General features: G+C 40.6%; 1 protein-coding gene across 2 annotated transcripts in view; it reads right to left on the bottom strand.

Moving 5' to 3' along the window:
• Positions 1 to 16,736, bottom strand: part of tpk1 (thiamin pyrophosphokinase 1) — a 64,841-nt gene that overhangs the window by 17,658 nt on the left and 30,447 nt on the right. For both annotated transcript variants that reach the window (XM_041066160.1, XM_041066159.1), the window contains 3 exons: positions 15,995 to 16,090; positions 9,117 to 9,263; positions 4,208 to 4,316 (listed from right to left, as the gene is read on the bottom strand). In XM_041066160.1, the coding sequence (XP_040922094.1) occupies positions 4,208 to 4,316; positions 9,117 to 9,263; positions 15,995 to 16,090 (352 nt within the window). The remainder of the gene's footprint in view (positions 1 to 4,207; positions 4,317 to 9,116; positions 9,264 to 15,994; positions 16,091 to 16,736) is intronic.

Genomic DNA, 16,736 nt, shown 5'->3' with positions numbered 1-16,736 from the left:
TTCTTAACTAGTGTTTTAATCTGTGCGTTTCTGTCTTCCCACTTAACATACTGTGTCTTCCCCTGGCTAAATGACACCAACCTAGAAATATTCCTGAGACATCCCTGTCTATTTATCACATGTAACTGGAAAGGTGGTGTGTATAATGATGTGTGCATGTGACATATTAACATACATTTTAAAAAGCTTTCAGGGGAAATGATATCATTAAGGAGTATTTCCCTGAGCTACAACTTAATATATGCTTCAACGCAAACTCAAACACGCATGGACCCATAGACACAAGCAACAGCACGGCAACATATGTGCACACACACACAATGACAGTATTTACTGAAGGTTACCTAAGGGGATTTTAGCACTGATGATTGAAAATTAAAGTAACATACAGAAAGCGATAAGTAGCTCGGCTGTCACCGAATCTAATAATGAGAAGGAAGAGATAGCAGAAGTGTGAGAGAGACAGAGACAGGTTGAGAATGAGAGCAAATTGGATGGTGAGGAACAAAGTGAAAAAAGGAAATGACAGCAAGAAATGAGAGACAGTGCGAATTGCTGCAGCTAGGTGTGTGAGTGAGAGCGGCGATAAAGATGCCAGATTCAGGCCAGCTCAGACGTCCATGCGTCTCTTGAGCCCACACACTCATCACCGCATTTCATTCACATTATTATACGCAACGTCCACAGCACACAGCAGTCATGTCATTATAGAACTTTATGCTCCCTTCCTACATTGTTACCTTTACTACACTGCAGTCACTTCATTATTTAGTTGTACACTTCCCTCCTTTAGTATCATTACCACAGTGAGGTCCTTTCATTAGACAGCAGTCTCAAAAAAAAGACTATCTTGAGCCTCAGCCATCCACAGGCCTTCTCCACTGTCTGTGATGTTGCATATGACCCGCCCTCCTCTCTCACAGCCCAACGAGATGAAGCTCTTAAGAGTTTGCTATGCAAGGCCTGTGCATTCAACCTCTACTGCTGTGATGGGTGAAAATCAGTATTGCAAATGATATATTTACCTTGATAATGGTAAGTTCAAAATTATTATTTTATTAGCATATGTATAATTATAGCTCCCAGACAGCCACAGAACAAGTCTGTCTCATGTTATCTGCTAAATAAACAAAAAACAAAAACTTGCTAAATCATTAAGAAATCTGTATGCTCCTTTGTTTTTAAGATGTAAAATAACACAAGAAGAGGCAGAAACTGAAACTGATGTGTGGTCAGGGTGTTGTAGTTTATAGGAGCAGCCCTGGAAGGCATCAAGGGAAACTCAATCACCCTCCAACATGAACAAAATTAGGTTAGTTAAGGTCTACTCACGTCAGTTTCAACTCTACTGATGAGCATCTTGCTCTCCAAATCCCATGTCTTACTTATTGATCTTATCTATACAAATTGCCTGCAGAGGTTTCTGAGCAGATTGCTTCTACCATGACCTTCAGGAGTTGACTGTGCTGCCAGCAGTATCTCCTTTCTCTCGGTACCATGGGGTATCGACCCATGTGCGCCAAGGTTCCACATTCAGAGTACTTTTGGCACTCTGTTGTCCATGCCTGACCTTAATGTCTACAAGGGTTCAGTTCAAGAAAACAGCAAAAGCATATTTTCCCCCGTGTCCCCATTGTTATCTAGGCATAGATATCCACTGCTGAACTTCTGCCACTACTTCAATACAAGGGAGGCAAATGGATTTTTGCTTGTGGTGATGTTTATCTATGTATTTTATCAGGTATACAATAGCTCCCAATGAAAAATTCTAAAAGAAATATTTTGATTCATGTCTAAATAATGTATAACAAGGTCAATTACAGTGAAATTAGCTGCACCGTGAGAACATAAATACCAGTTAATATGTATGTAATATGTGTTTTTGAATCTTTTAGACTTTGGGTTTAATCATTTGGATGCTTTTTGTCATGTTTATTTTGCTCACCCTAATTGTGTGATATGACACTGATAGTATAATGTTAAACATTAAAAGATGTTTGATGTTTTGTTTTGACATTTTTTTTTAATGATAAGTGAGTGCCTTATTGTAATTTGTATTGTCTATTTGGCAGTTTTAATATGTTTTTTTTTTTTTTTTTTTTTTTTTTTTTACAATTTTTGATAAAATGATTAAAAGTCAAAAATTGCATCCTAACACTGCAAGCCCAAACTAGTTACCTTCAGTAAATGTGTACTATTTCTGGCCTAATTTCACAACAATATAAATTATTGATCAAATAATTAAAAAAAAAAAAAAAATAAGTGAACACATGATATAATTAACTTGGACCAAGGGTGTTTCATCTCATCCTGCACATTCCCCTGGAGTACAAAAACCAGGGAAAAAAAAAAAAAAGTTTGCTCAATAATGGTCTACTCATCCCAAATTTACACTTTGGATCAAAACAACATGAATCTTTGCAGAATCTTATTCTTTAGAGCAAGAGTTGAAACAAGTTCTGGAAGCAAGCTAAAAGCCTCCTTTGGGCCAGCAAAGCTGTAATGGCTGACAGCCCAAAAGTCTCTCTTTAGATAAAGATCATACATTTTTCATCACAGAAATGCTTTGAACCCAAGTGTGGGGGATCATTTCAATGAACTTCTAAAGAGTCTTCTTGTCACCCGAGAGTGGCACAGTGCTGATTTGGGCTTCCCTGAGCAAGTTGTGTTGAAAACCCGGCACAGACGCCTATTTCAAAATGTAAAAACAAATGCACAAATCAATGAATATGGGTATTACAAGATGCACTGTTGCTATATGAGCTCTCATACACGCAGCAGTCAGACATATGAGAAAAGAACTGATATTCCTAATTTTTGTTTCATATTCTGGTCCTTCCTCCCGACCCCAGAGGGAAATCATTACTTCCAGCCTTCTAAATATGCATGTGATTAATTATGCATCTTGTTATCACTGGCTAATCTGCATAGGACTCTCATGTTTAAAGTCCCTCTCATTACCATTCAGAAGGCCATCTCACAGGTGTGCTGAGTAAATATACAACACACTGCAGCTGATCAAAAAAGTACGCACCAAAAAAAAGTTAATAAACAGGACTGGAAGCACACAATCACACACACACACACACACACACACACACACACACACACACACACACACACACACACACACACACACACACACACACACACACACACACAGTGGCATCTTCAAACAGGAATATAGACATGTTTAAACAAGCACGGAAAGACACAAGCATGCTCGCTCAAGTGTATAGACTCCCAGAAACATACACATGCACATACAGATGCTCCAAGTGGACACCCACCAAAAAGCAGACACATTATGCAACCCCACTGACAGAAGGCCCAGGTTTCCCTCATACGGACAGCAGTTCGGTCTGTGCCAACTCATTAAGAACACAGCTGGCCAGAAGGCTTAGAGTGGGGTAAGACCACAGGGGTCCTCAGATGGATGTCTGATTGGATTTTCTATGTTCAAGAATATAAAAAGCTCATTGTGGCATGTATTTGCCTTCAATATAGGACATTTATTAAAAAAATGCAGCCTCATTTGACTGAGGGAAATTCAGCATCTGTGCTTTACAGTATCCCGTTATGCATATTGAAAATTCAGTGGAAGTTGTTTCCACTGTGAGGGTAAATTGAAGTCTGGAGTATCGGCAGCCAATGGTTTTGTGCAGGGAAAGGAGAAGCTCTTTCCTCAGCACTTGATGTTAAGATTCCCATGTGATATCATCAGAGCGGTCTTCCAACTTCTACTAGAACATCAAGGATTTCTTCTCCTTCACTGTAGATGTATAACACATCTTCAAGGTTAAGTACCTCTGCAAGTCTTTCAACATGTATCTCGGTTATTTTGGACACTTTCTCCAGCAAGATAAATGACAGTGAGACAACATTGTCTTACTTCATCCTCACCACATTTCTATTTTTTATGGATATTTGCAGAGTAGTTGCATTAATCAGAATGTAGCAATCCTTCTTTTCATAAGAGACACATTCTTTAACTTTCATATATTTTTGACAAAAAGTTAATTCTTTACCAAAATGAGCTTTCATTTAATTTGTATATGTTGTTACTATATGAGCGAAAGGAAAAAAAAAAGGGGACAGATTCTACTGATGCTACAAATAAAGTTTAATAACAAGAAAAGTTGGAGACCCAGTATTTGCTGTGGCATCATTAAAATGGCAGAAATGGGGGTGGGAGGGGGCTACTCACTCAGGTTCCATTTGAGTCCAGTGGTGATTGTTTGGCATGGTCCACCTACTGGAATGAGACTGCACCACTCCCCCTCCAGGCCTGTGTTCACTCCCAGTCTGTGGCTGCCCTGTTGACAACATAACATTAGTGAAAAAAAAAAGAATGATCATTTGTATGTGTGTGTATGTGTGTGTGTGTGTGTGTGACAGAGTCAGTCACAGGTAGAAACAATGAGAATGAAAAGAATTAAAAGAAAAAGACAAAAACTTTTTCAGCCCCAAATGAGAAATACAAGTTTCTCTGCCCAGGGAACAAATCTCATTAAAATAAATAATTGCTCTTGTCAAATCGACAACCCATTTTTAGTGCCTGCCCACTTAAAAAGGATTCCTTGCCATTTTGAATGACTTCTTATTTCACTATTTGTCACAGGGAGTCAAAAGATTTTTGTAGGAGCATCGCATAACCATCCTTGAAAAGCTGGTTGTATTATGTATTATAATAATGAAATGAATACCTGACTTGAAATCATCGGGCAGTGTATACTATAGTACATTTTTATTAGCTTAGAAAGAACATTATTTGCCAGTGATGGGAAGGATGGCTGACAGTGTTAAAAGTCTTTCTCAATGGCGTCTGAGGAACAGATGAAGAAATGTTTTGGAGGTACAGTGAAGTCTTTTTATGAAGCGCTCCACAAAGAAAATAAACACGACCAAAATTTCAAAATGTCACGGTATCCCTTTGAGAAACTGGGGCTGGGAGGGAAAAAAAGGAAGAGCATCGCATAGTGAAGGTGCAAGGTAGTGTCAGACTCTTCAGGCTGAATAATGACTTCGCTCTGAATGCACTGGTTACAATAAAGCCTGATGCTGGAATGTAAAAAGGTCAAAACAAAGTTTATGTCATTCACTGCATACAAAGAGAAACACCTCAATTTCATTACAGCAAATACACAAGTATTTAGTAAGGCACGCATGGGAAACCAAAAATGCCTAAAATTTAATAATTATGTATCTTCAACACTTTGAATGTCTGCAGGGTAGCAGTGCTTTATAGATGCCCAAACGGCTATACATCCAAACATGAACACACACGTATGCAGATAAAGACAAAAAGCACTGAAAGGTAGAACTTAGATCACTCCTCAAAAAGGATGACAGAGACATAGACAAAGACCTCAAAGACGGGTACACTCAATTAAGAGCTTGAGATCATGAAGGTGTGACATGTTTAAAGCAAAGTTTTTTTCTTTGCTAGGCTTCCTGGAGCTGCGGAGCCAGTGGGAAGGGATGAAGGGAAAATTCTAAGCTTTGGAGCTTTTGGTGTTCAGGAAACATCCCTGAGGTTGTTTTCTATACATAAACACAGTCTCTTTGTGTAAGTGTGTCGGAGGGAGACAGTGTATGAGGAAGAGGGAAAACAAATACATGTGAACCTGCACATGAACAAACACTTATACAGATCAGGAGGAGGAGCTGCTGAGAGACTAGCTGGTAGATTAACTGCAACGGAAACTTTGGGAAAACTATGGATAAATTTGTAGCTGAAGGGAGAAAGTTTCATTTTTAAAAGTTCTTCTGTGACTGTTTGGACAAATCTAAGGCAGTGTTTTGAGTTTATTTAAAGCTAGAGAGCTATGAGAGGCAGTCAAGGGTGCCGTTTCACTTATAGTTACTTTATTTTTTGAGTATATTTATATGGAGCTCTATGTATGGCTTTTTGCTGTGCTCACAGACCTCCAGCTACTTCAGAGGCTGCAACATGTGACTCTCAGGTGGCCAAAGGGAAGGCGTTCCTCTTGCCGGCTTGCTGCCTGCATCTGAGGGCCGGTACGGGCGGCTGGCTGCAAGATCATTAATTTGATAGGCAATGCAGTGATGCACAGGGCTCCAGATACTCCGCTAAGATTAGAAAGAGGCCCAGAGATGGTTTTAGGTTCTGTCCAAGCCTGGGCATGCAGCAGTAGATTACAATGTCCACAAACTCTATGACATTGCCGCCAGTGGCTTGCAGACACAGATTAATTATGTTTTCAGCAGGCTAAAGCATTACTTCTCATTTGCCTGCAGCACTTCAAAGCTACTGTTGATTTCATATCACCCAGATTTCAGTCAAAATCTTGTTAAATGTGTGGTTAAAATTAGGTTTACCTTCCAATTTCAGAATGAGTAACTGGCATGTGGAGACATCAGTGAAACGCCACGTGTGTCTTGAGTGTAAAGGCAAACTCTGCCTTTGGCAGGAAGGAGGCTGGTCTGTAAATGCCCCTAAACCTGCTGTAATCCTACATATCCTTCATGCACAACAATGCCTCTTTCCAACAAAGCACTAACATGTCTCATTGTTGTGAACTGCACACCTGAATTATTTCCCCGCACACTACCAGTGAGTAAAAACAATCTCACAATCTTTGATTAGATCAAAATTTAAAAATTGTTCCTGTTTGCACTTTCCCGCTTTATTTTACTGAATGTCTTAAAGGGGAAGGGAATGATTGAAACAGGGATGTGGTGATCCCCGATTTAAAAAGAATGCGGGACAGAGGCTTAAAGTGTCGGGACCAATGGCCCCTCGGATCCCAGAGATGGGAGCTCTCCTTTGTCATCTTGTATTTGTTACACTGCATTATTCATTTCAGTACACAACGAACCATCCTGGGTCAGTGCTTTTCCTCATGTTTATGTTTTATATTTGAATGCCACATATTCAAATGTTCCAGCACAGCAGAAGCTGGAATGAATGAACATATCTCAGGTATCACACTTAATCATTTAAATCAGCTCTTACTCTGAAAAGTTTCAACTTTTCAAAAGGGCATCAGGCAAACAAGCTTGTAGATTTGACCTACAGTGTGTGCGTGTGCTTATAGGGTGATTTATAGCACAGATTGGGCTGACACAGCGCTGTGCATTGTCTGTCCCACAGTGACACAGGCTTTTTCAAGCATCTTAAGGGGCTGGGATACTAATTTGAGGAAATGTGGCTCTGCTTGGCCCTCCGACTGAGTCTCAAAGGAGCAGGCAGCAAGAGAAAAACAAACAAAACAGATGAACTCAGCACAAGTTTATTCTTTTTCTTTTCAAATCCAAATTGAGTAAATTTAGCATCACCTTGGGACGTAGACAGATTAAAACATCTTCTTGTCATGTAGGGACTCTGAATAAACAAGCCTGCAGCCCCTTGCAGTGTCCCTGCCTATAATTTAATCAAAGACATGAGAATTATGCAATGCCCTGAGCCAGCTGTGGAAAACACTTTTTGTAAAGACTTTTACATATTTCCCAAAGATAGCATAATAACACTTTGACACCTCATATGGGACACAAAAGCCAAAATAAACAGGCACAACCCCGAATAAATCAGTCAATTAAATCAGAGCATGTATGAGACATACACATGCTTTGATGCTCTGACTCTGAGCAATGAAGAAGCAGATCTCAAAAATTTTCTAAAATGTGCAGGTTTATAGGATGCAGGATACTGCATCTAGCTTTAAGGAAAAAGAGTTATTTTCAGGTGTCAGTTTTGCAAAATGGACATAATTGGTAACTACCAGTCTCAAAAGCGTCACCTATTGTAACAGGCACGACTTTGGCAGGTGTTTATATGCCTGACTGTTTGTGGACAGAGGTTGTCACCACATTAGTGCCACTACCGCACAAGAGAGAGTGTAGTTGACATCAAAATGAAGGCCAAGTATGAAGATGGCTGTGGTCCCACCCATGAGTACTCAGTAGTCATGGGTCGGAACGTCAACATGTTGACAGGCGTTGCGGCTGGTCTGGTCTTAATTTGCATGTGCATGTAAGATTGTGTAGAACTTGAGCAATTCTGCGTGTATTGATTGTATCACCAAATCCCAAAGCTAAGCACGTAACAAAGTCATGATTGCATGGAATACGGGTGGTGAGGATATTTGGCAAACGTTGTAAACACTTCAATTACAGATGTAACTTGAACAAATAGCACTGGGCCTTTCGAAGGTTGCGTTCACCTTCATGTACAGGCGTCTGCGTTCATCAGTTGCTGGTGAATTGGAGCTGCATTGACAAACGAGCTTAATTTACCCTCACTGAAGTAAGATTAATTGGAGGTGTCGAGGTATGAAGCAGCAAATGAGAGCGCGCCTTTGGAATAATGACAAGAAGTGCGGAGGGAGTGCATAAGAAAGAAGTTTACATACTTAATGTGTTATAAGGTGTCATCAGGAAGTGTGACAGTTGGCTGTTTGTCCTGAAGATCTCACAAATGAACAACACAGGAAAAAAATAAATAAAAAGAAGGACAAAAAAGAGCAGTGTCCCAAATGGCAGCTGCTCAACCCACTTGTAAATTAAATCAACTGAGGAGCATGAGAAAGTGGCTGGCATTGAGGAAAAACAATTTGGGAGCATCAAAAGAGACTCACTCTCTCTCTCTCTCTCATGCACAACAGCAAAGTGGGACACCATAAGAGCAGAGAAGTCTGTGTATGTGTGTGTGTTCTTGAAGTGATTACTTAACAAAGAAACAAAGTGTTGAACACTCCAATCAAGGTGGAAACAGAACAAGGAAAAGAACATTTTCGAGAGAGAACAGAAATTGAAGAGAAGGATTGGGAGAGGGATGATTAGAAGAGATAGGAGATGCTAGCGCAGGAGAGTATGTGAGTCTAGTGTGGTGAAAATACATTGTGGGTCTGCCTGGGTGTGTAGTTTTCTTATGCAACTTATGACACAGATATAGCCACAATGAGTCCACTTTTAGGTTCCTGCAAAGTGAAACACTTCATAAAAAGAATAGCTGGCTGGCTCTGTAGCTCAAAGGAGAGAAAGTTAAATGAAAAACAGTGGGCAGAAGAGAATAATAGCACAGTGTGGAACTTCATGGTATGTTTATGTAGACATGTGAAGGCTATGGTCTGTGTGTTTATAATAACACTCACTGGTCTGAGTAGATACGCCAGGCTGGTCCCCTGTATAATCAACACGGGCAGCTGTGTCATGGACAGAGAGTGGTAGAGTGTCTCCACAGACGCCATGGTCTGGTCAAATCTGCCAGCCAGACCACCCAGAGTCACTATTGCATCCACCTGGAAAGATAAACAGAGCTTAATAAGACACAGAAAAATGATTTGATATAGTGGTTTGATTTTCTAGCAGGATGCTGCTGAAGTGACAGGAGAAAACACTTTTTTTCCCGAGCTTATGGTAAAGTGACTTAGCGGGCTGTAGAAAGAAAAGTGAGGAACAGACACAAACAAAAAGGAAAAAAAAAATTTCAAGTTTTTTTCTGCCTTTGGATTCAAATAACTCACATTTTGACAGACAATTACGCTGATTTCATGATGGCTGCCCCAGTCCAAAACATAAGCTCCTTGGTGAAGTTAAAACATAAGTCTGGTGAGATTCTCTATTTTTCTTCCACAATAAGACCAAAACCGATGATGGATTTATCCTGCTGACAAGTATTGTTTGTGTAGCCAAAGCCTCTGTGCTATGAGGTCCATTGTTGTCCATAAACTATTCAGAACACATCAGTGAGTCACACTATTTCACTAGGTGTATTGTTTTTTTTATTTCTGTACCATGAACAGAGGCAGTGTAGTTTTAAGTCAATGCCACATATAATGTCCTACCATGCCGTTAATGCTCACAAACGCAGCAAATCCACTGCTGAAAACCTCCAGTGCCCAGCTGGTTTAGGCAATGGCTTTTCTGTTTTTCAAAAGTGTTCTGTATATTGGTTACATGGCTTTATATCTGCAGTTGGAACTAATGAACTTTCCACAGACAAGCTGGGGAATTATCGATAGATGGACGAATGCATTATTCGTTTTGGTCTTATTACGGGACTTGTTGAAAATAACAAAAACCTTATCATTTTTTGAAGAAACGAATAACAAACAAGCACAGCAACAAAAGCTGCTGGAGGCCCTGTTCAGCTGGCATTCACATGTGATCCTATCACAGACGGACAGCTCTAAGCACAGGTGTGAATGTCCACAAGACGCATTGAGGACACATTGAGATCCGATCACTTAGGCCACATTTGGAGGTGGTCTGGGCCTCATATGCCCACATTCTGTTTGCACTGTGTATGCAAATGTGTTCTGGGCCACACTGAAGGTCGGCCTACCCATAGAGATACAACTGTCAGCCATAACATTAAAACAACGCACATCTTTGACAATTCGGTTTGCCTAGAACGCGCCAAGGAATAAACCCAGTCTATTGTTTTGACTTCTTCATTTTAATTTCCAGGAGACAAGTCACAGGAACTGCTCTGCGGCCTCCCACTGGTTAAAAAAAACAACGCATTAGGTCTTTGCAAACAGAAATTACATACATGTTTATTTGTATCGAGAGCAGGGGAGTGAGATATGATGACAAGTAGCCACTCGAGACATGTGGAGACGCAGGTGTGAAGTGACTAGACCTATCCACTTGTGATTGGATCACCCAAAAATGGGCCTAATACCATTTCCTGCAACCTCAGAGCTATTTTTTTTATTTATTTTTTTTTTTTAACTTTGAGCCAGCAGTTTACTTAAGTATATTATTTACAGCTTTCAGCAGTTATATCCTTATACAAAGTCCCCTAGCAGTCAAGCATCAGTGCTGACAGGTTTAAAACCCAACAGAGTCTAGAGGGCAGAGGCGCTGTCACAGGCTGACAACTGACAGTCACACCAGCATGGAAACTGAACCAAACACCATCAGTCACACTTTCTCTTCAGTGTTTTCACTTCAACCGTACACTGTACATAAATAAACAGAGCGTAGGAGGCAGGGGGTTCAAGTAGGCCTGAGCGATCTAGAACGGCGTTAAGGCACCTTCTATTAATAAGTACATAAATCTGATTGGCAGTTTCATGCATAATGATTTCATGTGATGCAACCTGGCATTCTTTCCAGCTGAATGCCATCAAGATAGTCACTCAACAAATGAGAAAGGTACTGTATGTCACGCCACAGCACACCTCCATACTTAACACACATCCTTTTTCCGTTCTCATTGATAGTCGGACTGGCCATCAGGCATAGCGGGACAAATCCAAGTGAAATCATTGCGCCGTCATTTAGACTGTGCCCAACAGTGTGCTATGTGCAGACCCCACCCCCAACAGTACCTTAGGTTTCCCCCACCTGCCAAATCTCCCTCTAACCAGTGGTAGGAGGTAATTATTTTCTATTGCCTTTGCTAATTTTGACCATACATCAGGAAACAGGAGCGAATCATGTATAGTTTACTTCTTTGTTGTTGTTTTTTTTGTTTTTTTTTCTTTTGAGAACTTACTACTCTCACCACTACAGCTACTAATCAGTCAGATGACATTGGCTACATTTTAAAGTGCAGAAGAAGAATGTCCCGCATTGTCACTTAGCCACTCTGAAATACATCTTAATTTCACCTTTTCTACTTCAATAACCTACCATTACTGCAACATATCCAACATTTGCTAATAGGTGAAAGAACTCAAATCAAACCTGTGCTGTAGCTCCTTACGTAATGGGAACAGACTATTTACCAAACTGAATGTATTGTAACTAACTTCTAACTGCCTCAGAAGATGGAGTTAAAGCAAAACTGAATGCTGAGATTGAGGTCACTTCAACATCTGGCGTACACCCCCATATGCAGAGGCATCACCGAAACTGTAAACAACACTTGGTAAACAAACTCCCCTAAGTGCGAGAGAGTGAATGAGAGAGAGAGAGAGAGAGAGAGAGGACCCAACAAAACTCCACTGGTTTAATATCTGGTGAATTAAACCAAAACTCAAAACAGATTTAAGTGCTATCTGGCCCTAAACCATGAATATAAATTATCAGAGTATTTCTTTACTCTCAGAGATATAACGTGGACACAGATCCTAATGAGACATACACTCAGACCACAGTCTAACAGTAGAGAAAGGACCAAGAAAGAATATCTGGTCACTGCACAACAGGTGAGGTAGAAACAGAGTTCACTTCCTCTTAAAATGTGATGCACACAATATTATCAGAGTGGGGTATTTTAATAGAAATTTGATTTGTTAATCCAAAACTTCACAGATCAATATGGCAGTGAAAAGCAACAGCATAATAATTGCATGTCCTGGACTGAGGGACACATAATGGGACACATAAATATTGGTGTTGAAATGGTTAGAGATCTGGTGACATATGTTGACAGCATATGAATCACATCATTTTCATACTCATCAAACCATTCAGTGACCCCTCATGCTCTATGGATGGGGGGACACTGTCATCCTGGAAGAGACCACTCCCATCAGGATAGAAATGCATTCATCACAGGCCAAAGGTGACTACTCACAACAACTCTGTATTCATTTGCAATGACCCCTGTAAGGGGACATGTGGACCCAAACCATGGCAGCAAAAATGCCCCCCACAGAACAACAGAGCCATCGGATCCCCTCATTGTAGAGGTCAAGCATTCAGGCCTGTACTGTTCTCTTGCTGTACGCCCACTTGTCGAGAATATGGTGAAGGATGACTCATGTGACCGTATCACTTTTTTCCACATCTCTGGTTTTCCACCACTGAACTCTCAAATGTGCATTCATGTGCATTGTAATGAGGAGCTTGTGCACTGCAACCCTACTATTATATTCTTCTCTGTGTAATTGTTGATGGGTTGTTGTTGAGATGCAATCTGATCACGTCCTGCGATGACATTCTGTCACTTGAGGAAGAATTGCTCTTCTATTTTCGCACTAATGCACAAGCATCTCGTGAGCTGTCGAACATAATTTCTGACCCTATATACTGATTTCTTTCCCACTGATCCAAGTGCAGATGTCACTTTAGTCAGTGTTCCTTCTGAAACACTAGACAGTTGAGCAGTCTTTGTGACTGAATGGCTCCTGCCATCCGTGCCCCAACAATGAACCCTCTTTCAAAGTCACTAACACACAAAATCAGAATCATCTGGGTGTGCTCATCAATTTCAGACATGCCACAGAGCATGATTAGATGTTAATTGCCTAATTGTACCATGCAGTGCACCTGTGTAGAAGCATCTGCATTCATTATGTTTCTCCAGTCATTCAGGGGTTTCCTTTAATTTGTCAATGGTCTGTATATTATTTTGTCTTAACAAATGTTGGCTACACACTTGTAAAGTTTTGTGACTTCATCTTGCATGGCCATGACGCTATCATGGTGACAAGACTGACAGACATATAAACACCTGCCAAAGTACTCAAAACCGCCTTTGTGGTAGTTAGTACTACACTAGGTGTCTTCAGGACCACATATTGCTCTGATGCCACACCCACACACACGCACAAACAGACTCACAAGGTGAAAACAATACCAATACCAATACATGCGGCCGGTAACTAGGACAGAGCTGTGAGAAGACAAACAGACCAGCATGCATTCATACCAGGCGATGGGATACACACAAGCACGCACACATCTCAACCAGTAAATACACAAAGAGATGTAAACAGGCACTGTATGCACACACACACACACACACACACATACACACACACACACACACACACACACTAGCCTATCACAAACACAAACACATGCACAGCATAGACACACACAGACACACTTTCCGATGTATACACACTGAGAAGTCAACACGCAAACGCGCATATACAAATTTATACGTATACACACAAACAAACGCATAGTCATCCACCCACCATAATCCTCTGATACCATTCTTTGGGATTTCACCCAACACAATATGAGATAAATTCTCTAAATCAAGCGCGATGCTGTGTGGAGGAAAACATTCAGAGGCTATTATACTGAATCTTAAACAGCCCAAACAGGAGCAAAATGCTCAGTAATCTGCAAATCATCCTGTTATTATTTCATCGACGCATTTGGTTCATTTAAACAGGCTAAGTGGATGGAAATTAGTGAAGGTGAGCAAAAAGAAAAAATGACATGGCATGACCTTAAAACATTAGGAAAAGTTATTATTTTATAAAAACCTATGCCTATTCACAAAGTGTTGAAGGGAACCAAAGTTCAAATAAGAGTCATAGCAGGTAAAGAAAGCAGGAAAAACCCCAGCCAACAAACAAACAAAAAAAAAAAGTCATCATCAGCAACACATAGGGCATCAAAAACTGATTGCAAGGCTCCAATCTCTTGCAGGCAGACAGACAGACAAACACTCAGCCCCAAGTTCAAAGGCAGAGTAAATATTAGCCAGGGCAAGAAAAAATGAAAGGCCCATGGAAGGGAAGGACAAAAGTATATATTCTCTTAGAAAATTACACAAAAAAAAAAGAGAGAGAGAGCAGAGCGACAAGTGTTGCAACATGTGTGCATATGAGATGAAGTGCATGTTTGTGTGTCTGTAAGCATCTTCTCCATGGTCTTTCATCAGCTTAGAGATGTGATGTGATTGGGGCACTCGGCGGTGATTGGAGCAACACTCAGCAGCGTTCTTAAAAATTGTAATAATGCAGAAAATAGAATGACAGCGAAAGAGCAAGAGAGGGGAAAGAGGCAGACAAAACTTAATTTCCAATGAGACTATTTATCTTAAAGATGATAATTGTTAAACATCTTTAAATATACTGTTTATTATATTACATATTTCTTCTTGTAATGTACATTTTGTAGCATTCAGCTGTACCAGAACGGAAACTGAGTCAATCTCTGGATCAAGCTCTGGATCAGATCACTGTGTTTGCCTGGCTCTGCAGCAGCTGACTAGGCACGGGGCTTTGCTCTGGCTGGCAGCTCATTTTGGCCCTTTGAAGATCAGGCCGTTAAGAAATGTTTTACACTTTGAAAAGATTGCAACAGAAAAAAAAAAAACCCGAAGCATTTTGTCTTAAAACAGGCAAATCACAATTACACGTTACATACTGTGTGTAGGTGTAAATGTGGATAATGTTCCTCCTATGATATTTTTCAACACTTCTTTCTTCAGGGAATGCTGAGGAAGCATGAATATTCCTTTCCTGCAGCACATTGTTTCATATGCATACACCCACACACAATCACACCTGGGATCTACCCACAGTCCAACTCTATTGACCTATGAGCAGCTCATCTTAAGTACCTGAGGACTGAATGCCTTGCTTAAAGGCAAAAAACTCTCAGAGGCTGAGGGAGAGGAGAACTTTACTTATTCAGTTTGCCCAAAGATGCATCTACTGATATTATTCTAATAATAATAATAACTCTAACAATAATATTTTAAATAATGTGTGACACTTACATGCTGATCAAGAGCAGCTGCAGTCAACATTTTGGGAAATAAAAATTGTGTTTTCTTACCAAGAGTTAGGTGAGAAGACTGATACCACTTTCATATCTGTCTGCTGTATATAAAGCTAAATACTGGAAACAAGAGAAGGCGTTAGCCCTGCTCTGGCCAAAGGTAAAACAAAATCTTCCTACTAGTAAATCTATGAAGCTCACTAATTACCACACTATATTTTGCTTCTACACAAAAGCATCAAGTTGTGGTTTTACGGGAGGTTAAATGATCCAAGAAATAGGCCAACACATAACCCCTCTGTAAAACCACAACTTGTTGTTTTTTCACTTCAGTTTTTGTGGGGATTAAACAAATGACATATATCGTGTTAATTAGTGAGCTTTCGAGGTGCTGGTAGGCTTTGGATAGAGCCAGGCTAGATGTTTTCCAGTGTTTCCAGTCTTCACACTAAGCTCTAAGAGTATTATCAATCTTCTCATGTAATCCCTGGATAGAAAATGGGTAAATGTATTTCCCAAGGTGTCAAATTAGTCCTTTAACTGTAAAAATTTAACTCAAAATCATATGAGGATGAAACTACCAGTGTGCTTGGTGGGTGTTTACCTGTAACTGTCGTCTCTGAATCTCCTCCACCATGATCGCAAGACACTTGGTGAAGTCTGTTAGATCCTGGTCAGCTGTTTCCATCAGCTTGCAGCCCTGCGCACATAAGGAAAAATGCAAACGCACACACAAGGAACAAAACACAATCACGATAGATGTACACACATACCACAGAGATAGCAAAACAAAAACCCAGGCAGAGATAAGGGATGAGGCGGATAGCAGAGTACAGAAAAACAGAGAGAGATAGAGAGTTGGAGAGTGGTATAAATCAGTGTTTTAGTGTTGTCTGGCTGTCTGCGGGCTGTGTTGCTGAATAATGTAGAGGTTCCAGTCAGTGGCCCTAAACTACAGCATCCAGGTAAACAACCAAGCTCTGGCTTTCTCTCCCTCTGTCTCTTTCTCTCTCCATGCACTGTCACTTTCCTCCTAACACACACCAGCTTCCCTGATTCACACACACGCACACACACATGCACGGAGAGTACAGTCAGTTCACACAAACTTGTTCTCTGTGCTCTGTTTGATCCTTCCCTCCCCTCTCCTCCTCTCCTCTTCCCTCTTCCCTCCATCTCTGCCTATCCTTGTCTCTCTCCCTCCCTTGCGGATGCTTCTCAGTTCTCTCCCTTCCATTTATGCAGAATAATTCACCGTTTCCAACAAATCTCTGAGGGAACGCCTCAAACTTTCCCATTGTTCTGCTCCTAAAGCATTACCATAACAGTCTGTTCTTTCTCAAGGA

This window comes from Toxotes jaculatrix, chromosome 20, assembly GCF_017976425.1.
Source record: "Toxotes jaculatrix isolate fToxJac2 chromosome 20, fToxJac2.pri, whole genome shotgun sequence".
NCBI classification, from domain to species: domain Eukaryota; kingdom Metazoa; phylum Chordata; class Actinopteri; family Toxotidae; genus Toxotes; species Toxotes jaculatrix.
Note: the sequence above shows the minus strand (reverse complement) of the source record. Positions and strands in the feature narration are given on the sequence as shown.